Source organism: Mycteria americana, chromosome 3, assembly GCF_035582795.1.
Source record: "Mycteria americana isolate JAX WOST 10 ecotype Jacksonville Zoo and Gardens chromosome 3, USCA_MyAme_1.0, whole genome shotgun sequence".
In the NCBI taxonomy this organism is placed as follows: domain Eukaryota; kingdom Metazoa; phylum Chordata; class Aves; order Ciconiiformes; family Ciconiidae; genus Mycteria; species Mycteria americana.
In genome coordinates, this window is record NC_134367.1 from 3,473,723 (window position 1) to 3,499,285 (window position 25,563).

Consider the following 25,563-nt stretch of genomic DNA (forward strand, 5'->3'; position numbering starts at 1 on the left):
TTTCTTGGTTTAGAAGCCATACTCTCGTGTTATGAGCTCTGAAACAGTCTCACATCCATATTCGCTCAAACACTTGCCGTTCAGGACAGCCTTGGGAATCCTAGGCAATTAAAACAGCATGCCTCAGTTTCCCTGAGTGGCAAGAACTAGCAAATGTATTAAAGGGATATTAAAGAGTTAATTAGGTAGTGCTTCATGCACCACAGCTTCACTGTTTCAGCAAGTCTCCAGTAACACCTAATTAACAAATCTCTGACGAGCTGTTTCTTAGAGAGCTCAGCATTGGTGCTCCATGCAAACCTTCTTTAACAAGCCAGCCATGCAGCTACGATGCCCCTGCTGCCCCTCAGTGAGGACATATCATGATTCTTCTGGCTGGCTTTAAGCTGTCATTCATGCCCCCCCTGCCCAATAAAAAAGTTTATTTACTAAACTTTGGAGCATTTGGTACAAAGCAAAAACCAGCAAGCTACATCAAAGCCTCCCTATTATCACTCCCTAGTGAACTGTGAAAATATAAATTCAAAGCTGACAAGCTAGTTAGACTTTTAACTAAAATCTGAGTGCAATTAACTTTAACCATGCCACTCTGCTACTGTACTTCTGGCACCAACTTTGAGAAGTGGCCCAAATTCTTCTGAGGAACAGAAAGACCATTTATCTACTATATTTATTCAGGGCAAACCTCCTCCTTCGTGTCAAGCAGGGAATGTAGCGTTGCTGACTGTGACTGGCAGTGATAAAGGAGCTGGTACGATTTTCAAATGAGTAGCATGTCCCGCTTTCCCAAATGTTAGAGAAAAGTGAATAATATGCCCTCCTAAATAAGAACCGGCTACTGATTCAGAGATGCACACTGGGGAAAAGGTGCCTATAAATTACTGCACATATACAGCTACTGCCTTAAGAAGGCTTTCTGCTTGGATCTCCTACATAAAGGTATTTTTATTTGCAAAAGTTCATTAAGGAAAGTGACTCAGAAAGAGGGAGAGAAGGATCATTTGTCCACGGTAAAGTTAGGAAATGGCATTAATTTACAGAATAATTTGTATACGTGTGGTGCCTTCCAAGGTTCCTTGAGGTCCTAGGCACATTCCGTGCAGTGAACCATTTTAGTAGTACCAAATTGGTAAGAAACTTTCACAAATGTAATGCCTTACCTAAGCATCCATATGGAAAGGAAAATAATATAAAGCTTTTATATATTTGCAATATATGTATATAAATCAAGAGCTTTGTACCCAAGGCTCAAACCATTCCAAATATTTATATTTAGTGGAAGCTTTAAATCTGGAGGCCAAAATCATCATATTCAACAGAAAGAGGTGATCCTCAAATGCATAAGGTCATACCTTAAGTGGGTTAGATGGTCCTTCACTGGTGCTTTTCTCTTCCCCTGCTTCTTACATGTTACATCACTATATTTAACCTCTCAGCTAGGATTAATCTCCCTCTACTTTAGGCATCTAGCTTAACTCTGAAACAATTGGAGAATATTGTCTTGACTCCATCATTATCAGCAAATCTCCACAGCAACAAGATATCCTGAAGGACGAAACAAGAAAGCTAAGTGGGTACCTCTTGCACGACACCCTGAAGATGACTGTGTGGCAGGGCCCTTAAGTGGTATTAAACCCCATGACTCTCCCTTGAGAGCAATGTCATGTTTTCTTTCAAGGACTTCAGACCCAGGAAGACAGAGAATTCTCCTACGAGCCTGACAATACAGGTTCCAGAAAAATTGGTTACTAATTAGGACAAAAGAGTTTTGCAGCTTTCAGTTCAAAACTTTTAACCGTAAAAGAAAAGCTTCTTGAAAAAATAAGTACAAAAAGTTCTTTACAGATGTAACAGCAAAAGTCTAATATTTTGTTGCCTGACATCAACTCGAGATAATTTTCCCCAGTTACCAACCTTGCAAGCTTCCTCTGAGAGTGCTACCAGTTCCCATCCCTCCAGCCATCCTTGCCACGTTCCCATGCTCGCTCTTTCAAGAATAGCACTGTATTTTTCGACTTTGCCCCACAATGGTCTGGGCTCAGTGCTAGTCCAAGGGCTCTGACAGGCGAACGGTGGCAAATCTTGCTGTGGCAGCTGAAGATGTCAGCAAACCCAGCTCTGCACATCTCTGCTGAAGGTTACTGTCATCCCTATATAGCAAAAGCAGCACTGAAGAACATCTGCCTGTAAATTAGTCAATCTAGTGCAAAGCCACCTTGCCAATATGTTAGGCTAAGAAGCCACGCTGTGTACTAGTGGCTGAGGCATATGTATGCCGTTTTTCTTCAGCTGACTGCAGCAGGGCAGGTTCCTGGGAACAGAAACATCTCCCATCCCCATAAATCTACCCAAGCTCTTCTGTGCTCTGGTGAAGAGCATTTTGTTCCACTAATACCTACAGGAAAGGAAGAAGCTTCAGGACTAAATGAACTTTAATTCTGTGATTTGAACAGTATCTGCAATAGCCCTGCAAGGCTTTAGATATTATCAAGCCTGGGGAGGTGCCAGACTTTGAGGTACAGAAAGCATCTGGGACCAGACAGGCTCTACAAACCATGTTGTGAGTTCTGCCATCCAGGGACAGCTCTGTGGGTTAAAGCAGAGGGGCAGCATCACCACTACACTGGAAGATTCCCAGAAAGCAAGCACAAGCCAGGACTGGGCATGAAGCCCTTTATTGTTATCAGTGTTTTTGTAAAGTCAGTTGCCAGGAGTGACAAACCTCTGTTTTCTAGTAGCGAGTGTTAAAATCAGAACACCCAGACTTTTGTTGCTGAAGAGCAAGGGCTATACCGATGGGCGTCTCTTGGAGACACCCATTTCCCTATGACAATGGAGGAAAAAGGAACAGGCCATATTTTGTGCCTTTGGATGCGATCCATTGCAGTTGCTACACACAGCATTCCTTTGCCATTTGGTAACTGAGAAACACTAGGCTTATTAAAAAGGAAAAAAAAAAAAAAACCAACAACCCCGCAGTGCTCTGGTTGGTAAGCCCTGGTCAGAGGAGGTCTGCTGTAATGAATGGATGTCAGAGAATCAGCAGCCCAAATGATACATTAAGTACTAGCTGTCAAAACAAGGGCTGCTACTTCACTTGACCAGAAGCAACCATTTATACAAACACTCCTGCAGGTAGATACTTCTTCACTTCTTGCTTGACCTCAACTTTCCAAGATTCACAAATCTGCAGGGTTACATACCCTCGCCCTCAGTCGTGCAAGTAACGTGATGCTCTGGAGCACACTCCCCCCTCCCATCCAGATTTTATGTAAACAGCCTTGCTTTTGCAGGGATTTCAGAAAAGCCGGAGACAGTCACGCTTCAGGAATCTCTGAAAGTTTAATTAAGTTACAATGTCCTAAAACCACAATATAGCTTTTATAGGCACTATGGCTGTAAAGTTCAAAAGGTAAACAGGTAAGCACATACAGTACACTTCAAACAGCTCTTCTAGCTCTCCAGAAATAACCATCAGGAGAAACGGAAAACGTATGATATACTTTGCACTTAAACATTCTCGCTTACCATCTAAATATTTCAATGCACTTCATAAAGAACTACACATTTAACACAAATTAAGCTAATATCACCTCCATGGGGTATGTGAATCATCCTCAGATTTAGTGATTGTGAAATTGGGATGCAGAGAAGTAACTTGACCCAAGGCTGTATTACATGTGAGTAGGACAGTGGTGAAAGCAAACCAAAAGAGCCCTGACTACAGGCTCGCTGTGCCTCACCTGAGCCACATTCCTGGGATCCACTGCGGGGTGATGTCCTCTGTAGACAAATCACCTGCTCAAATCCATCTTGGCATAAAAATGCCAAGGGGCTGAGAGAGAGGAGTTTAAAAGCAGTGATTAATAGACGGCTTAACAAGCCATAAGTTAAAATAGGGACATTTTGCCTTCTAACTTCTTAGTGTGCAAGTTACAACAAAAAACTTCCTCTTCCAGTCGCTTGCTGACGTGTGAGATTACACAATTTTCTCTCATCACCTCAAAGTTTGGCCCAGCAGTCTCACTGCTTTTAAGATGAAATGTAAATGAACGCCTAAGCTTTCAGCATTAGCACAGTCACAGATATTAAGAGGCTGAAATTAGGTCACTCCGGCCAACACTGAAGCACTCCCCACAGAACATTCATTCTTCAATTCAGGAGGAGAAACGTTTTTAGGTAGAAGCAAACTTGAGAACTGGATAACCCGACAGTCATGTGTTTCATTATATCACTGCCCCAGATTCAAGCTGAGTAGCACCAAAAGGTTTATATAAGCAGACTATTATGGTGGTCTTCGTGGAACAATTTGAGTTTTGAACTGATGCCATCACCGGACAGATTGAGAACATAGAAAAGGAAGATATTTAGAAAACTTAATAACCCACTGGGCTAAATGTGTTGTTTACAGATTAAGGACCTGATACTGGGATGAGCTGAGCCAGGCAAGTAAATAAAGATTTGAAGCTCTAAGATAATTTGAGAATTGTTGGAGGAAATAGCTTTTGCTTGAATGTGACAGCAGTGGCGTATAGAGTCAGTAGCCCCCGACATGCTGTGCATCAAAACAGAATTCAAGAAGTTGTCTTTGCTGCTTTCTATGGCACTTTTCATACCAAATTTCTTAGTGTCTTAACACATTAGTAGTTGCAGAGAAATTCCACATCTACTGCTATCCAGAGGACTTTACAGGTTTTTTACTGAATAACAGCTAACCCTAGGAAGTGTTCCAGGTACTTTGGAGTGTTTGGTACAGACTAAGGTGTTTCTTGAATACACTTAAGAGTTAAAGGAGTAGATGAGAGGTGGGGAGGATCAACAAAAAACTCCTGCTTAATTACTTACACTGTTCCCCTTTTTCTTCTAGAAATATATGAACCGTATTCATATTAATAAGACATCAAAGAAATACATATATACACGCACAAAGGGTTACCTGAACTAATAAAAAATGAAAATTGGGTTATTTTTTCCCTCATCTAAGATTTTTACTCCATTATAAGATATAGTGGTCTAATGAATAATAATAAAAAAAAGCACCCGCAAGCTTGCACTTGACTGCAACAAGACGTTTGTAGTAATGCCTATTTCTCTAACTGCAAATATTCATTGCAAAACATACAAGTTGACTATTTTAAACGAAAATAATTTTTTTTAGAAATTTTCCAAATAAAATTGATCGTATTTTCTGTGAACTAGAAAGCATTTCCTAATTAGCATTAGCCTTTGACTAACTCGCAGTATTACAGTAACTTTCTTTTACTCCCAAGCTTACAGAAATTTCTTTGTAAAAAAGTATTGAGAAGAAATAATTTTCTTTTAAGTATTGAAGTACTGACTGACATTTAAATTCTTCAATGTTCTGGAAAATAGGATTTTAGGGCAGACAGTATTTTTGATCTTCTCTTCGTTTATTAAAAAACAACCTCTAACACACAGGTGACATAGCATCTAGTTAGCCTGAGCTGGGTTCGATTCTGCTGCTGACAACAACATGTCCCAGCACTCGGAAGATATCAGTTCATGGTGAGAACAGAGCAGATTTAAAATAAACCCCAGTAAACCAGAAATAATAAGAAAGAGCTACATTATCAGAACTCTTCAACTCTGTGGATAGCCACATTTCTCACCTTCTGTCCCCTCTACTATCCACGGTCAAATCATCCCTGGTCTTGTCCTTTTCATGGGAGCTTAAAGTTCAGTGTAAGGGCCATACAACAAAGTATTAGTGCTTAACTTCAGCTGAGGTAAGTGCGAGCTGGTCACCAAAACAGCCCCAGTGATTCTGGATCCTGAGGGACACAAGCATTTTCTACCAGCAGGTTAAAACTCATCTATGCAGAACCTTCTGGAGGTCCATCGCAGACTACAACAAACTTCCACAGAAATTAATTATCATAGACAGCATCACCTTCTGCTCCAAAGCCAAAGCACACTTCAACTTGTCTTCACTAGTACCCACTGGGTTCGTATTACTGAGAGTCTGCCAAATCAAAACACTTGAACGCAAAACCAATTTCCCCCAAGGAGAGAAAGAACAAACTATGCACAACAGACAGATGTCACATCCCTTAATCCAGTGCAGGGAACAGTTCAGACACTGATACGTGCATGGAAATTTCAGAATCTGTACAGCACAGTACCCAAACGCTTTCCAACTCAGCAAAACTTAGGTCTGCTGAGCTTCCCTCCATTCCCTTTTCTGTCGCTTACTTCAGCTGTTAGACCTTTGCTTCCTTGCTCTCTCCTCTCAACAACAGACAATCTGGCTTAGCAATCGAAATTGGACAATATTCATCCTTAACACCAAATCTGAGGTCCTTCCCCAAAAGCATTCCATGATGGAGAACAGCAAGCCATCATCATCAAGATACTGGCAACTGATGTATCATTTTAAAAATTATGCTAAAGCAAACAGAGCACGGAAGGTATCTACTATCACAGAATCACAGAATCGTATAGGTTGGAAAAGACCTTTAAGATCATCGAGTCCAACCGTAAACCTAACACTACCAAGCCCACCACTACCCCATGTCCCTAAGCACCTCATCCAAACGTCTTTTAAATGCCTCCAGGGATGGCGACTCCACCACTTCCCTGGGCAGTCTGTTCCAATGCTTGATAACCCTTTCAGGGAAGTAAAATTTCCTAATATCCAGCCCAAACCTCCCCTGGCGCAACTTGAGGCCATTTCCTCTCATCCTAAATCCCTTTGTTCCTACTATCCCAGTGCATGATCATTTTCTCCATCATCATCTTCCTCTTTTCTTAACGGAGAGGTACATGCAGTTATTAGCAGATGGTCAAATTGGTGACATTAGTCAGCAGGTCACATTTGCCTATATATATATATGGCAACAATACAATTACTCAAAGGAAACACACTGGGATTGATGATAGTTTGCAGAGTGAGGCTGTAGATGTAGGGGAAAACACAGACAATGGATTTCTTGACCTTTTCTTATTACTTTAAGAAAACTCAAATGAACCCAAATTAACTTCAAATTGCCAAACTTTTCAAACATGTGAGGCAGCTGCAGTGAGGTCAGAGAGAGGAGGGAGTACCTCGTACACTCTCAAGGTTATCCTGATGGGGAAGTTTACCATTAAGTCACACTCCAGCACTAGACATTTCTCCTGACTGGAGAGGGGGAAAAAAGCAAATGCTCACAGCTGAAGAAAGAACAATTCAGTAGAGAAGTCTACATTCTGGATTTGAAGTGGAAAAGCTTGTTTCTATGATTTTAAGCACTTTCTCAGGCTCAATCATTTATTTTGCTCCGACTTCTGGTTTGCTTAACCCATCTGAACGAACCAGTAGTTTCATAATCAGTTTGATGAGCCAGAATCAGAAGACACCCTTGGAGAAAGGTTAGGCACCCTTTCATAACAAAGTGAGCAAAAATAAGACTGTACTATGAACGTCCAATCCTTCTGCAGGCTATCTGAGTGGATCCGGCAGCCTTCTTAGAGGGTAATAAAATGTATTCTATTCCCTGATTTCTCAGAGAGAACACATGCTGTTATTTTCCTCTCATTTCCACAGCAGTATTATTCCCACAAGACACCAATCCCAAATGCCATCTCACACTACCCCTACTCCTCGCGCACAGAGGAATAAGCTCCTTTGTGCAAAGGACCATCATCTTGGCTCTGTGCTACACCAGCAGAAGCAAAGAGCATGCAGCACGCTCTTAGGGCACCAGGGAAAGCAGGGCAGGTAGCAGCCCGAGAGATCAACTCGTCGTCAAGAACTTGCCCACCTGGCTTTAAAATCAACAGGAAGCCACCTGCTTAGTTCACACTTCCATATACAAATCCTGTTATGATAGGATCAAAAATGTACTTTTCCTTGTTTTGAACTACAGCAGTGGAATTTAATTTTTTTTTTTTTTTTAAGAAAGCTCTTTGATCAGACAAATATTTTTAAAAGGAAAAACAAAACAAAGCCATCCTATAAAAGCACAGGCCCATGACAAGGGCTGTTTGGGAGGAAACTACACATGACAAAAATAAGGTTAACTTCGTTCTCTACTACGTGAGCCTGAATTCTTAGGTACTGTGCGTTACTTTCTCACTGTATACACACAGTTAAAAAAAGAAAAAAAGAAACAAAAAAAGCACAATTAGGATTTGTTTTGTGCACCCAGTGCACCCATTTAAGCAGCTATGCCAAACATTGTTTTATGGTTCCTTACATGGTTACACTGCTTTAACCCTATTTATACACCCCACATGTAAGAGTGGTTCCGGAACACATTTTTATGCAATTTCATTTAAAGCTGGATTTCCCCCCTCCTTTTTTTTTTTTTTTTTTAAACTCTCAGTGGAGAATCCCACTGGGGAACCATCTTTTCAGGATAAGGTGTTATACAGTATACCGATGACAAAAGTCAGCATATAGATGCCAAAAGCCAGTACTAACAGAATCAAGTAAGATGAAGTCTTTTACCAACACAGACCTGCAATCTCACTTTTTATAGTTTCCCCAGTTATTTCCTTAGACCCATTTATGGACGCCAGCTTTGTTCACGCAGTGCCTGAGGACTGGATACGACCCACTGAACAGTCTCAGTATATTTAAATGACAAAAAGCTATGAGCCGTTCTGATTAGAGACCCACTCAATCGCAATATAAAGCCATGATAATGATCCCCCCCCCATCACCCTTTGGGGCGAGGGGAGGGATCATTATCAAAAAAAGCCCTTGAGGGGTTTTTTTGCAATTCAGAAAACAGAAGAACTACAATCATAACAAAGCTCTGTTTGGGCTTTTCCTCTTGAAAACTTTCACAACCTAAAAACTCCCCACAATGCAAAAAGCAAGGGCAGCAAAAATACACCTCCAAAAATGCAGTGTGGCTTTCACACTAAGTGTAGTTAAAAAATGACTAAGTTTTCTTGATATATGAATTTGTGGGTAAACCATTTATCAATGACCTGTTTACCTGTGCAGCAGAGTCCCTCAAGCCGAGGGCCATGTCATTCCCCTTTGACTGATTAATTAGCCAATCAAGGGATATTTTTCACTGTGAGGCATGATGGTTTATTCCAGCTAATGCATGGTCTCTAACGGTAACACATTAAAGCCAACTCGGCTCTTTAAGCCTATCGAAGTGACCAAAAGGGAAGGAGAGAAGATAAATCAAAAAAGCTCCCCCCAGTTTTGTTTCTGTTCCTAACAACTCCCCCAAGGAACTAACGCTAGAGGCAAGACTCTTCTCCTATGAAGAGAGAAGAAAAAGCACCATTTCTTCCAGATCAGGAGATGTTTCTTCCTCTCCTTCTCTCTGCTGGTTATCTCAACAGCAATAATTTATCCTCAGTTGATTAACAAGGTGCTTACAGAATAGGCAACAAAACATCAATACTTTGCTCTTCCTCCTTTTATCAAAAACACTACCAGGGCACCATGCTGGGTAAAGTGATTTTTACCGGTGCTCCTGGAACAATCTTATCTGCATGGAGAAGTATTAAAAATATGGCTCAAATTAACACCTTGAGCCTAACTGATTGTTTTTCTGACTTGCTATATATGGTGTTACAAGTTACAAGCTCAGAGCAACAGGATTTTGGACCTACTTTATGCTAGTCTGTGCTGCCAGAAGATTTGCTCTGCCTGTACCACTCGTGTACACTGGAGATGCATGTAGCCTTTCAGCTGTACTGTCATGCTGTCCTCCTTGTGAGTTTGTGTCACCAACCTGTACTGGCTGCCCCTCAAGCACGGGCAAAGGCCTTGTACTACCAACTGCTGCCAGAACCTGTTTCTGAGCAGTTTTTTTTCTTCTTTTTTTTTAGGAAATAATCCCTCTGGCTGTTAGAGTCCATGGTACGCAGCAGAGCAAAACCGGAGAGGCCAAAGAAGTAACTGCAGTATTACAGAAGTAGTAAAAAGCCTTTGCTAAAGGTAATTTTAAAATATTTAATTCAAAGGGTCAGAAAGAAAAAACAAAACAGGTGGGCACACAAACCTAATGATAGCCTCTAATACTGATGCTGCAGAACACAGCAAGCTCCCATCAAAGTCAAGGAGAACTAAGCCACTATAAACTGAGCGTTACCATTTCCTAGATCATGACTCCAAAAATCTGTAGCGAGTAAGCCATGCTGGTCAAAGTAGCAGTGAACTAGAAGCTGACAGAAACCTTTCTAATCAGAAGCAGGTTCCTGGGGTAAATTCCAAATGCGTAAAAGCACCATTATATTGTCTTGCACACTCTGCCACTAGGTCACCAGCCTCTTCCCACTAACCAACATTTTAAAAAAATTTTAAAAATGCAGCCTTCACAAGAACTGAATAGGTCAAGAGGGTTGAGCAGTAATTACATGCTTACAAGAACACAGTCAGCTTTCGCACTGAAACAGAATCTGTTCAGAATATAACTTTTTGGATAGGATGCACCTCACTGTTAGATGTCCCCTACAATCAATGAGGAAAGAGGCACATATCTGTAGGAAGGGTTTGGCTTCATACATCTTTCCCATCTTTGGAGACAGTGAATGCATCTGTTTGGGCACCTGTGCCTCATCACTATGAAGGGAGCTTGGAGAAGATGCCTAGATCTTCTACCAATGAAGTCAGGTGGGATTAAATCCCACCTTTTGTTACCTATGTTTTCATTTGCCTTGATTCTTGGTAAAACGTTACATTCCCTCTTCCCAATGATGTACAACACATTACATACTTCTGTGCTGAAATGGTCAAGTCGTATATGGGAATAAGCACTGTGCAGTTTTAAATTTTAACCTCAGATCTGACAAACTCTGTAGCCTGGGGATAATTATAATACCTAGACACAAGATACTCAGTGCCTCTAAAAATGCAATTATTCTCTCTGACAATAAATATATAATAAAAAAAGAAGGAAATATGTTAAAGACACTATCTCAGTGTTTTCCTACTGTCTTCCTCCGGAACACGCTGACAGCAATTACATTTTTACTCTGATTTCTTAAGGGAGCAAAGTTTCCATAATCATTCTGCCCAGACATTTGTGTACATCATGCACTCCTTTCTCTCCAGCAACTTTTTAATCCAACCTAACAGAAGCTTAGAGATTTCAAAGATACTAAGACTAAAATATTTCATGAAAATAGGCGGCTGGACAGAGAAGGCCAACAGATCAGCATGCACATGGACAGGGATTTCAGCATGAGCTCATCTCCTTTAGTCACAGAGAATCCAAGCACAACACAACCACAGGAAACCAAGCTTCAGTACTGGAGCCACTCACAGAATGACTTGTTGGGAGATGTTTTACTTAAACCAATTCATCTTTGCCCATTCTAACAGGTCTAAAAGTGTTAAATTCTTTTTTTTTTTTCCTTGGCATCACTTACTAAGGAGCTGGGATTTCCCTTAGGAGAACCTTCCACTGCCCCGCTGACATCACTGCGAGGAAACCTGCTGAAGAGTAAGCTTGTGTCTTCCTTTTTCTAATTGAAGTTCTCACCCCCAGTACCATTCTTGGCTTTTGCCTACCCTGATTACTATCCCTTCCCTTCCTCTGTTCCTCCCCCTCCCCCCGACCCCCAGATATTTATAGGCAGAGAGGTCATCTTTTTCTGCCTCTTTTCTGAGATGAACGTATCCAGTTCCTGCACTCTCTCCTTCTAGGACATGCCCTCTAACCCTGTCACCCATTTTACTAAATCCTTTTGGACTCTCTCCAGGGTTTTGATGTTCTTTTTCTGTTCTGCTTCTCAGTCCCAAATACCTCATGCTAGCTGCAGTCTCCAAAGCAGAACGGTGAAAAACCTAAGTTAAAAATTAACTAATTTTTCTCTTCTGCAGTTTTTTGTTCCCCGACAGCGCTGAAAAAAAAGGAACAGCAAATTAATTTATACGCTACCTCTGCAACAGAGACTTTTGCCACAGGTAGAAAAACCCAGACTAAACTTACGACTTGCCTAAAAGTCACAATTGTGAAACCCACAAACATCAATATCATGATTGGTATTTTGCAGAAAGTTGAGGTGAAGGGAATTACATCAGTTTACCCATAGCTTCAGTGAGCCCATGGCAGAGCCAGACTTTAATGGATTTTCAGTTATGTCCCTTAAGATTAGCCAACATGCTTTTCTGATAAGTGCTGGGAAATGTAAGTCAGTTGAGGAAGTTCTGCAAAATGTGTCAGAAGACAATTTCCTGATTTAAAAAAAAAAAAAAAAGTGAAAAAAGCAACAGGGTGGATAGTTACATTTCTAATGACTAACACGGAAGAAACCACCACGAACTTGAGACTTTCGGGCTACTTGGATTAGGTGGTTTAAGGGAACTTACGCAGGTTTACATCCAAGTTACAAAAATTTGGAGGAAGCAGATTACTCATCAAATGGCCTGAGACATGGCAGTGAGATGGATGCAAAACATTCAGTTTTCTATGCATCTCAAACAGAGTTATTACAAATGCGCCAGCAAATCAGAACTACTCCCCCAGCCCCCAAAGCGAAATCAGTGCCAGAATCATGTTGTTCAGCAACCAAGTTGGGACTGTCTGTAACTCATTCCCAAATCCTCAGTCTCACTCAGGAGCATTTTCTCCAGTGATAAGGCTTCATCAGGAAACACAGCTGGATGGAGGAAGGAAATTCTGAGAAGCAAAAAAAATAGTGGGGGTTCCAGGAAGTTCAACCAGATAGGAACTAATGGAATTTGTTTTTCTGTCTCCCCAGCTCCCAGTGTTCCTAAGCAAGTGAGAATATCAGAGGGAAAGTAGGGGCAAAAAAAGTCTGGCAGATTTTACCCTGCAAAACAGGTCCTCACTGCAGGTCTCCAGAGAGCATCATAATTACAATTCAATATTTTCGATCACTTACTCTCCCTGGGAAAAACTGCAGACGTTTTCAATTTAGGTCCACTCTGAAGCCCAGCCATTGTTTTCTTCCCCCCGTTTTTCTGACTTGTATTTTTTTTTAAACAAAGGTCCCTGTGTAGTTTATTAAGGAGTTCTTAGCTGGACACATGATTTATCAAAAATAATTAAAAAAAAAAAAAGTACCGTTATGTTTAACATTCAGGAGAATTAAAGGTTGCAAGTGCCTGTGATTAGTAACACATATCCCAGAACCATCAAAACAATAGCTTAAACTAGTATCTCGGTATTATTACTTCTAGAGAAACTCCTTTTGACCCTTAGGGGTAAACAGCATTTCCTTCCATATCCTTTGCAATTCCACTCTTTTGCAATCTTTACAATCCTCTAGCCAACTCCCTCTTCCTTTGATAAGGTAGATAATCCAAATTTCAACATCCCCACTTACTGCAGTAGTGTCAGTGTGAAACAAGAGAAAAGATCCATTAGCCAGATCAGTCCTAGGCTACTGAGACAGTTAAAAAGTGAGTCTGAGATCAGGTCTACAGTTAAGACAGCTCATATTAAGCTAGCACAAAACATCTTCTGCCAAAGACTACTCCGCAGGTCAAGATCATAAAATGATTGCTAATGACTATGCTAGAAAAGACTGAACACAACTAATTGGAACACTGTCTCTGTGATGTATCTGATTTGTTGAGACACCATTTATCACAGCAGCAGTTCAGAGGTGACGTATTTTTGACAAGCACTTTAGAAGAGCCAGGATTATCTTGCTGGTCCAGAGACCATGTCACATAGCCTTGAGCCCTTCCACTAGTTTCCATTCGACCATAAGCACAGATGGAGTTTGCTGGGTTTCACTTCTCATGCCGCTTTTCCTAATCTTTAAGAACAGTTTGGTATAACACCAACCAACCAGCCAGTCCTAGTACCACGGTGCCGATGAGCATCAATGTAATACCACTGCCACCATCTACTGCACGTTAGGCCATTTGTAGAAATAGAAAAGTTCAAAGGCTGTGGTTACAACAGCTCTTAGGAATAAGTAAGAAGCTCTGCAACTCACTTAGATGAAAAACCTGGCCATAATGCCATCAATGACATACATCCTTAAACGTTTCCATAACTTCCACTGTGTCTCTGATGCCTACAGATCTGCAAATGATCGCCCAACTGAGTCTGCTTACAGCGTAAGTGTTTCGTTATTCCAAAATGTTCTCATCTTCTGCTCCTTAAGTGATTGCTTTCATCCATCTGCTGAATTTTGTCACAGGCTTAAATTGGAGGCGTTAAGGGAGGGAGATAGTCAAAACTCAGTTGGACGAGGTCCTGAGCAACTTACCATAGCTGATCCCGCTTTAAGCAGGGCGGTTGATCTGGAGACCTCCAGATCCCAATCACAGTAATTCTGCGATTCTATGAAAAGCAGTTCCTGCATCTTTCCATGAAGTTACACCTAAGATGGTTCTGATCCTGGATGGAAACAACTAGAAATATGGGAGAATTATGCTGAATATCTTTGTCAAAAGATGACAACTCTATTGCAAGCTGAGGACAGGTCATTCAATCCAAATCAAATTTGTACTGAATGCTTCTCAAACTGCACCTCTAAAAAAGAGGAGGAATCTAATACCTCGGAAAGACCGCAAAGATAGGACTTCAAGCTACAGGATCAATACATTACAGGTACTTCCTTGTATCATCTCAGTTGCAACTACAGCTGGGAACCTGCAGTCAGATTAATTGATAAGTAGCAGTTCTGGCACCTAGGTGAATATGGAAGCTCTCCTCACCTACTTTGAACAGGGTCAACAGCATACAACTGTCGCTAACAGTGGCAGAAGCTGCAATTAAAAGGGACTGCGGCCTACCACAGCCTGAAGGCATGCCCCAGGGCTCTGATGGACACCAGGACTCTTCCTACACTATCTCTACACAGGAACAGATATGAACAACTCACTTCCAAGAGAATGACAGCATCTTCCTGCTCCTGTAGTGCACTCTCTGCCACATCACAGAAATGCCCAGAGCCTAGAGAATTCAAAACAGAATGCAAACACGCACAGAGAACAGTACTGCAAATCCTCACGGGGCAGTTCCATTTGTGCTACCTTAAGGACCAGGCTCTGCAACATGATGGAAAGGGATCATGAGAGTTCATGGGTGCAACGAAATGAAATTGCTCAGAGCTGGAGGGCCTGAGCCATGCATTTTTGTTCTGTGCAAACTCCACAGATCTCTGATCCATGAAGAAAAGGAGAGAGGGAAAAAAAAAAAAGCAATTGTGCTGCCTCTGGCTTTCTCTCCTTGTGGCTGCTTAGCAGCAGACGGTAGCCAGAAGATGACAATGCAGCTCCAAATTATATTACCTCCTGCCTGCATTTTCATGTGGAAATCTGGGTGCTTAACAGGGAACAGTCTGTGACTTTCTGCCAGAACCTTGAACCATTAGCTTAGTGTTCAGTGAGGGGAAAAAGGAAATCTGCACAGTAGCCATCAGCCAACCACTGCATTGGTCAAAGAATTAGCAAAAGCATGCACAAACTTATACAGCCTTCACAAGCAGCCATAAATGCACACGATCTGCAGTGTCTCTCAACAACAGAACAAATGCTCTGCAGGATTAAGTCCCAGAAGCAGCAACAGCACTTTCCAAACTTATTTTTAGTTTCAAAAGATGCAGGACTTGCAGAGAAAACAAGGCCAACTATTTGGGACAACTCATGGGTGGGCAAAAATCTACTCCCTTAACCACAGCACTGTTGATTTGCATTAAATTCCAGTTTGTCTTGCTTCACGGTGATCTGACAGCAAGGGAACTAAGAAGTAGATGCATGGCATATTTAGGTGATCAGAACTGTTAATCAAGGGGGCTCCGATGGTGCAAGCTTACCTACAGCATTTGAGACCTCCAACAGCTCTCACAGACGTGAAGTCCCCAAATGCTTATTTTAAGTTAAGATAGGTTCTGTTGTGGCTGATGGCCTCCTCCCAAGCTCTTACCTTTCAAGCCAAACCATGTGACTTGTAACAAAGGTTCATACTGTTTTTCACAGTGGCAGACAAGACAGGACAGTTCTTAATTTGTTTAAATTTCTTCTAACCTCCCAGTTTAATTAACTGTAACTGAATTTTTGTAGTTTAGAGAACAGTACTCAGAAAACAGACTTGACATTTTTCTCTCTCCTACCAATAACTTTAAAACCGACAGCACATTCACTGAAATTATAACACTATATGGGATAACGGCAAGACCAAATCCTTTGAACTGTTCAATTCAAGACACCCCACTGAAGTATTCTTTATTTTATAGTAAGAGTTTTTTCCAGTGAAGAATCCCCAGTGGATCGCTATTTGTTGTTCACAAGCTCCCTCGTCATTCTGCCTAGCATTTACACAGCTACAAACCTTGTACTACTTTCATTACTACCCAGGATCTCTTAGCATATTCTTTGCCCTATTCCTCTCCTCCCAAAGTTCACAGTGGCCTACAGTGAAGCTACAGAACAATATTCAAGAGTACTGCACAATGAGCAAGGTGTCAAACACGTACAGGGTATTTCAGAAATTTCCACTCAACTTCAGGCCCAATCTTTTCCTCTAACTACAAGAGACTTCAGAGACCTCTGAACCAACAGGGCAATTCTTGCTACATATTCATTCGTGCTTTTCCAGATGTTATCTTTTCCAATGAATTTTTCTGGATACATTAGTCATGTCGCAGCATAAGTCTGTTATTTTAAATACTGATATAGCAGGCCTACTCTCTGCAAGTGCAAAATGCTAATGAATACAAAAATAAAATAAAATAAATGCTCGTACAAACCTTGATCTCATTATACAAAGTTGGAGAAAAGTCTTCTCATTAAATATTTACCAGCATTCAAGCCATCTTTGGATCCTTTGTTCAAAGATGAGCAAGACTTTGCAGCTGCTCAGCCTTTCCCAATTCTCATGAAAATACAGGCAGTTTGCTGAGATTGGCCAGTTGCTGCTCAAAGTCAAATTTTATTTTGGATATTTATGCAACTTTCAGATCAAGCAAAATTGATCTACTTTGTGATGTATATTGCTTAACAAGCGTAAAATTAAAACAATGAAGATTCCTAACTCCAAAGAAGTGACATCACAATAATTCATAAAAATATGTATTAAATTCACTCTTATTTTCTAATGGTTCAGAGCACAGCCCTCCACCTGCAGACTTCACATAGAAAGAACAGTAATTTCACAGGCAGAAGACCCCTTGCTTTTGATGGGCATGTGGTAATCTCATTAGCAGAAAGACATTTAAATACATTTTTGTTATAAGGGAAAACATACAAGGAAACAAGAGAAAGGTGAAGCCTCTTGTTTACCTGTGCCTTCATACTCTTCTGTCGCTTCCCAAATATGCAGGACAGATCATCTTCACTGCGCGAAGAGAGATCCTTACCTGAAAGGGGTAAGAGGAGGAAAAAAAATGCCACAATCTTCACATCTGGTGATGACAGGTACATTTTGATAACACAAACTGTGACCCACAGAGGTAGAGAAATTGTTTTTGGAGGTGAAAAGAAATCAAGAGCAGAATGTTAAAGACACTAAACGAAGGCTGACCATGGCTCCCACATAAGGTAGGAAATGTGTGTGTGTAGAAGGAAAGGCTAGTGAGGAGAGAACCACAGCCTGCTGGTGCATGCCCACAGGGAAACATATAACAGCAGCTTGTTTCCCCCCACCTGATACTGCAATTGTCATAGCAAGATGAGGGAAGCAGCCTGCGCTACGCTAAAGGGAAAGAAGAGTTGTAACCTCCTACACACAAGAAAAGTTCAAGGAGAATCTGCACATCTTGGGATTCTCATGAGAATTCCCTGCCTCTTGACAGAGTTAGGGAGTTGTAGCTCCTCTATACAGTGTGTGTGTGGGGGAATTAATCTCTGCTCAGTGGGGGCTTTTCTTTGATTCATGAAATTGCTTCTGAAAAGCAAAACCTCCATCGCTGCAACACACTGGATTATTCCAACTTAAAACAATTTCAAGGGCAAAGCAAAGATTTCTCCGAGTTCCAGTAGGACCGTTATTCCCATCTGACTGTTGTGTGGCTAGCTGAGTATCGGACATGAAGCACGGAGGGGGAAGAAAAAGGCTGTGATGTGATATTCTGAGATACCAGCAAAAGTTTAGCTGATTCCACAATGCAGAAGCCTTTATGAGTTGTCTATGGCTTGGTTCAGAAAATTCTTCAAAAAAAAGTCAGCAAAAGTTAAAGAAACAAAATTAGTCCAGATAGGCCAACTTATGAGGAGTCTGCTGGGGTCTTACTCCACTTGACTGTCTGATTCCAAAATCACTGACTTCAAAGTGAAACTAAGCACTTATAAGGGACAAAAAAATAAATCTGACTATTCCACCTGTTTCTTCTTAGGATCCTTAACTGCCCACAGAGTGTAAGCAGACACATCAACCTAGAGAAGAACGTGTTATCCAACTTCCCCGTGTCTCACTGCACAGCTTCTAGATGTCCTTTCCCAAGCAAGCTGGATGACACTGGTGGCTGTTTTCAGCTTTATCCTGGCCAAGGCTTGGAACATGAGCCTTACATTCCTGGGGCTCTTCCTCTCACCCTAAGCTTTCTTTCCATGCCTTCCTCCGTGCCCCCTCAAGTGTATCCCCCCCTCTTTTTGCATTCTCTAATAGAAAACCAACTCAACTGACAGTCCAAATCTTTTGCAGCATCACAGTGGAACAGCTACTAGAAAAGCAATTGAAATCACTGTCTTAATGTCATATTGGTGCGTGTTTCCCAGATCCAAGTGTGGCTGCTAAGGCTATGTGTGGTGCCTATGTTCCTCCAGCAGCAAGGCTACAAAATAGCACCAGAAACGGAAGCTGCATTTTCTATCGTTGCTGCTCCCTTCTCCCGCTTTTGTGTGAGCTCGTCTTGTTTAGTCTAAAAGGAAGCAGGATCGGACTTGAACAACAAGGGCCACACCATTAGCCTTTCTCAAATAACTTTTCCGCTTTCCCTGAAAAAGGACAATTTCCCTGTTTTAGACCACAGAGGGTACAATCAAACAGGGGCCTACCTTATAGAAACACTGCAGCCAAACAAATAAAGGGTATTGTTAATATGAAAGCCTTGCTCCATATTTTGCATGCTCAAAAGACACTTCTTTTTTCTCTATATTTAGTAAAAGGTTAAATCCAAATCAAAATAAATCCTCTTTGCCACTACCTCAAACAGGCCATGGCCTCTGTACTTGCAAGCCCTGAACCAATTTAATTGTTTAATGTCGTAAAGTGGCAGGGTCATGTTAACACATTTGACTTCTAGGCGGAATCAAAAAACCCGAACTCCAATGTCAGAATTTGGCCTCTATTCAGCTGTCAATTACTTGTGTTTTAGCAGAGGCATTTGTTATCAGAAAACATTACACAGAGCTTTAAGTTTAATAAATTAGCCATTAGTGGAAACTGATCCTATCTATACATTGAAACACATATACAAACACACCATGTGAACATGGGTACGTGAAACCAACAGAGAAATAGAGCAAGGGGTTGAACAATGGTCAAGAGTCAAAACCAAGGATGGCTGAAATAATGTTATCACTCTTAAGAAAAAAATAAATTACTAAACTCCACGAGCTCTTGATGTAGTTTTTCTAGCCACCAACCACTGTCCTAATTTATCCAATAAAGTATCTCGTAGATGTAAGAGAGCTTTCCTCTTCCTGCATTCAGGTTTAATCTGCTCACTGATCTTATCCACATGATCTCTTAGCAGGGGTTACTGGAGATTGCAGAGGATAGTGCGGTGCAGATGCCCAAGTAACTCTGTTATCACCTTTGCCTCCCCTCCCATCCCCTGCCCACGCACAGATCACTCAGAACATTCACTGCTCCTTTATTCAGCTGATGGTTCCTTCAGACAGAAATTGTTTTACTCAACAATATCAGCCTAAAGCCATCCAAAATTGTCCAAAATAAAAAGGAACAGCATATTATAGCTTTAAGTAAGTTGCTGCAGGGGGTATTTCTAAACCAAGATTTTACTTGCCAAATTTAGACTCCAGAAGGCAACAGATCACCCTGACACGTGGTTTTGTTTTTTTTTTTTTTTTTCCTAATCTTGGCTAGTTTATGAAACAACAAAACTCCTCTTACCTTTTGCAAACTTCATATAATGGACACGTTTCTTGGAAGATTTGGATTTTTCTTCGAGACTGAATGTCTTCTTCTGATTATTCACTGAGGACTCTAAAAAAAACCAAACAAACAAACAAAACAAACCAACAAAAAAAGGTTCCAACCCTATTAGAGGCACTCTAAACTACCAAATTCACACAGCAGTGTATTATTTAACTTTCTCTCTCAAAACCAAGTCTCAACAACATATCACAATATATTACTGAAGGAAGCATGGTAAGTTTTGTCCGAAACATGTTACTGCTTGATTTTTTTTGCCACATCCCCTTCCCTTCCCACTTCCAATCTAATGTAATTTGAAAAGGCAGATACAGGTACTCCAGGTCAAAGGCAAAGTCTAATTTAATACCATTTCTACAGTAAGAAGAGAGTAATAGGTCAGGGTTTATTGTGCTGTTTGTTACAAAATACCTCCAGTGCCAGGGTCTGAGAAAGATGCAAGAAATAGTACAAAATAGAATACTGAACCTGACTGGGTAGAAAGAAAAGGGGGGGGCAGAAATCACACAGACTTCCACTTCTAACACTACACGAAGTGCCTTTATCTAGACATAGTGTGATACATCCGTGTAAGGAAATTAAACGGTGGCAGAGCTTTTCTGCCCCTGAGGCCAGCTACAACAAATGGCCACATCCATATTATTTAATTCTCCTAGCTTCCAGAAGTGGGGCCACATCTAAACTGTCCACTGGGAATGGTCTCTGGGGTTGGCTAAGTCCCAAATTCACTCAGGAGTTGTTTGGGAGAATGTTAACTTGTGCAGGTCAAAACCATGTGAAGGATTAGTCTAACTATTTAACAGTAAGATACCAAGTTCCTGTGCTGCGCAGGTTATTTTAGTGGTACAGATGTACTGTTTGCATCCACAGAGCCTGCTAATTTACAAGAAATTCTTAGAAGGAGGTAACCTGCTATGCGGTTAATAACTACTTTATTGGTCCTGTCCTAAAAAAAATAGGCACCACAGGATTCTCTGCTCTGTAACTCTAGAAAAGGCTACTCTGGTGAGATGTTTTTTTGTCTCCCAGTGGCAACTGGGATGGGTACGGAAATCAACCCATACCCTGAGGGCCAAGTTGAGTCACCTTTTTCATATGATCCCACCCCTGAAAGCTCTGCAGACCAAGCTTTTCTGACATTGGAATTACAGCACTTCACTATTTGATAGGTAGTGACACCTGATGATAGAGTCATTGACCTAAAAATGAAATCCGCAGCCTGCAGTGGGAGAGCTGACTACCAGAAAGCAGTCTGAGATCTACTCTTCCTTTACATGCTAAGCCCTAACAAGAAGAGGAAGGACTAACAAACGCCGTTTTAGACAGAGTTTGCAGTCAACTTGAAAATCCTCAATAAAAAGGGTCTATGGGGAAAGTAAGCATCGCCACTAAAATATCCTGACCAGAGATGAGGTACTTTGAGTCTGCTCTCCAATCCACTTGTACCGAAGGGAACATTACACAGCAAAGGATTTCCACAGGGCTTCCTCCTCCACTTTATCCTTACAGCGAAAGGGGCAGCAGCACCGCCTTGTGCCTTCAAGCAGGAATTTCACTACTGAAACGTGCTGGCACTCGCAACGGACAGGTAGGTACGTCCCTGTGTCTTCTAGTGACTGGTAAATCCTCTGACAAACTGAGCAAGCACTGCAGGAATATTAATGTGCTTTTTAAAGCAATTTAGGCATAGCAATAAAGCCACATGTAAATTCTATAGCAAATCTGATACAGATGAATATTCCAAAGCACATTACAGGCATAGCCAGCATGTTGTTACCTCATTTTACAGACGGGAAAGGGGCACACTCATCATCACTTAGTATCCCAGCAAAAGAGCCAGGAATCAAAACTCCTCTCTAGGTGCTCAGCTAGAAAAAGAAGAAGGCTAAAACTATATAGATCAAGGGTATATTTGAATGTTGGCATACTAACCACCACGGGGCCCTTCCTTCCCAATCTCTAACTGCAATCCAACTCTGGCAACTACACCAGTTATTTAAGAACAATGAAGTTTTTCAGCTGATTTTTAATGCAATTTGAAACTGGATGATGGCCAATAATGTAACATTTGATCCTGTAGCACAGCTGCAGGCAGAGTTATCTGCATGAGTTTTGCCAGCTTAAACAATTGCCAAAAAAACAAGTTTCAGAGCAATGCTTGCAGTCTGCAAATCACCAAATGTGATCCTGACCGGGAATTTTCAACATGCACCCAAATCAGTCCTCAGTGATTGAAAACTCTTGTCCCAGCTCCTAAGACGACCAAGGAAAAATAACTGAGTAAAATAGGGAGAAATATGGTTTTCAGGGGCCAGTTTTTATAAGTACAGATGACCCAGGGAATACTGCACAGATTTTGGAACAAGACAGCCTTGCTCAATGAACCTGCCTCTGTGCTGACTCATTGTGTCCTTGGGCAAGTCATTTCAGCTCTCTGCTCATCAGCTTGCAGGTTTCCCACCAGTTACACCTAACTGATCTTCCCATGGCTCAAGTTGGAACTTGGGTAGGATTTAGTTATAAAGGTAGAAAGGAACTTTTGGAATTTCCCTATGATATGGTATTCTACCTCTTGAAAACTTTAACTACAGCACCTAGCACTGTGTGGCCTCAGACCATGATTAGAGGGTTCCAATGCACAAGGATAACTTACACAGGAATTAAAAAGACTGCAACAGGTTCAGAATTTTAATTCTAGTTCTCTAAGACTAGAAACCAAATTTGATCCTTCTTGCTAACTGATTTTCCTCCTCTTTCTACCTTTCTTCTCCTAGAAAACCTTCTGTGCTCAAATGTCAAGAATGAATGAATGAATGAATAGTTGCTAAATTCACTAAGCTGGCAATTCTGCCACTAGCAGCACGTGGACAGGCTGCCGTGTCCAAACAGAAGCCCTTGGTTTAACAACACTCCAGAGAGAGCTGTTTAGATATACAATCAGAGTTTAAACTTGAGTCTAACTAAAGGAGAGATGATAAACCATTTGATGTGTACAATTCTTTCTGTAAGCTCACACCCACCAATTTTGCATAACTTCATTTTTACAAGCCAAGGTCAAACTGTACAAAGCTTTTCAAAATTAAGACTTTATAAATAGCCCTTTTGGGAAAGTTGTGTAGTTTCCCCACTTGTGTGCTCTACATCAGGGCTACAAAAATCACATTATACCAAGCTCAAAACAGAGATGCATAACTCTGAGTCAAAAGCTAAGAAGCAGCTCTCTGAGGACAGGAAAAGTAGGTATTTAAGAAACCACCAGAGCACAGAAGCCAGGCGTGACAGTTCATTAGTAAAAGGAAGGCAAATGCATTGCAATGGTGAGTGATTGTTTTTGTGAGCCTTCATATTGGCTCTGGTTGCTTTATAAAGAAACAAGTGCTGCTGTAGTACATCCCAGCAAAAGGTCCCCCATGTTGTGGTCCTGGATAAAATAAACAAGCTCAAAATTTTACATTTGCTTTCTCCAACAAAAAGCCTTTAATAGAGGCCTGACTGAGAGCAAAACCAATCCACTGAGATCTACACATCCAGGCAGACAAACTTGAGCATGGTCATGGATGGCCGCATGTCCTTTGCCTCTCACTGATTTTGGGGAAGAAGGGAGAGTTGTCAACCTCAGCAAGGAGACTATGAGCAGCCCAAAGGATTGGGCCTCAGCTAGCCGTTTAAGACAAAGAATGGAAACTCTGCTAAGCTTCCAGCATCTGATTGAGAAAAGCATGAACCTACCTGTTTCACCCTGTCCATGGCAATCATTCAGTTCAGCCAGAAGCTGGTTGAAGTCATCCTGATGAGCAATCCAGTTGTCCTGTAAATATCACTCACATGAATACAAGGAAAAAGTTTTCAGAACTAACAGAAGTTTTGCTAAAACACATATTAAGACTCTGCACTCTAAGAAGTAACTTAATTGTATATACTCACAGAATCACAGAATCATATAGGTTGGAAAAGACCTTTAAGATCATCGAGTCCAACCATACTCAACCCTTGTTGGTGGGAGGGACCCTCAAAAGCTCCACAGGCGGCAATGCTAACAGCTCGCTACAGTCACTCCAAAGTGCAGAAATGATAAGGGCTGTGTTTGTAAGTCCTTAAACAATACTGAGCTGCTGTTGGCTCTGCGTGTCCCCTGTCTGCGCAAGATGTTTTCAAAAGTAGGCAGGAAATACTAGTGTGACTTTTCCAGCAAGAAAGTTACTTAAGATGTTGATTACGAGACAAGCACCTTTAGGATCACATTTTGCTCTGCCTATGTACCTGAACTCCAGTCAGAAAGGGGACTGTAACAGGAAGAGGGACAGAAAGCATAAAGCTAAGCTGGGCAGAAGACACAGGGAGAAAGCGTTTCAGTGATTTGCTCGGAAGCTAAAAAATCTCTGAACAGCCTGCTCCCACAATTCACTGTAACGTTTCCAAGCAGATACTTACTCCTAACACACACAAAAAAAGTGGAACTAAACTCCAGGTCAAGAGTTTCTGCAGAGACGTTCACATAGGTACATGCTGCCACCAGATGTGGCAACAGATTTCACTAATGTCCAATTACAAAGATTGTGCCTTAGCACAATCCCCTGAAATGGGAGCCATTTCCTTACCTGGGTCTAGCACTCACCTCATAATTGATGGTTGCTCCTAACCCCAGCATGTTATTTTTCACCTGAACCTTGATATGTTCTGTATTTCCTTGTTCCTGAGCCCCAAGACCCTAATGAGGATTTAAGGGTAAAAATGTAAGGATTTTACAGCAGTGACTAAGCAACTAGAGCTTTTGTACTCTAAGACAGTTTGCAATGAAATACAGCAAGAAACCACAACTTACTATTTATTTGCTTGCCTGTAACTGAATTCATTCACAGGCATTAGCACACATGAGATATTAAGTTTTTTTAATTTACTACTTAAGCCTCCAGCAAAGTATTATAAACACTAAAATAGCAACAACATTAAGTAGCTGGGTGATTAATCAGGAAGCCACCTGACATCCCTAGGCAAGTCCAAAGTGTTTACAATTTTAAAACAAGACACTACATAAAAAGAACATGCCTCTCACCAAAAATACCTCCGTCACTGGGAATGCAGCTGCGTGACGGCTGTAAGACAGATGCCACATAGAATGTACAACATAGAACGAAGTTATATGGGAGCGAAGTAGCACGGGGGGGGGATCAGACTGGAGCTAGCAGGACATTAATAACTTCTTCAATCTCATTGACACTCATAATTTGATGAAGAAACTGCAGCAAACAAACCTTGGGTTTGTCTATCCTAAAAACCATAATCATTCAAATCTCGGAAGCAATCTTTAGGCCCAGTATTATCTTTCTTAATTGCACGGCCAGGGGAAAAAAAGACAAAGTGTTTGGTTTAAAACTTTATTCCTGGTATCCACCTGCTTTTCCCTTAATCTGTCACCAGTAACAAATCATAAGCTAAGCGTATGGCTATAAGAAACATGTATGTGGTGGAGTAGCCCTGGGGATAGATCCTGGGCACATCTAATAGTTGAAGCAATGAGGCATATTTGAAAAAGGCTGTTGCTATTACA

At 41.2% G+C, this 25,563-nt stretch overlaps 1 protein-coding gene across 3 annotated transcripts in view; it reads right to left on the reverse strand.

The window, feature by feature from the left end:
• The window catches only part of PINX1 (PIN2 (TERF1) interacting telomerase inhibitor 1), a 61,366-nt gene that overhangs the window by 28,886 nt on the left and 6,917 nt on the right, over positions 1–25,563 (reverse strand). For all 3 annotated transcript variants that reach the window (XM_075497690.1, XM_075497692.1, XM_075497693.1), the window contains 4 exons: positions 24,631–24,723; positions 23,745–23,823; positions 19,974–20,066; positions 17,180–17,256 (listed from right to left, as the gene is read on the reverse strand). In XM_075497690.1, coding sequence (XP_075353805.1) covers positions 17,180–17,256; positions 19,974–20,066; positions 23,745–23,823; positions 24,631–24,723 — 342 coding nt within the window. The remainder of the gene's footprint in view (positions 1–17,179; positions 17,257–19,973; positions 20,067–23,744; positions 23,824–24,630; positions 24,724–25,563) is intronic.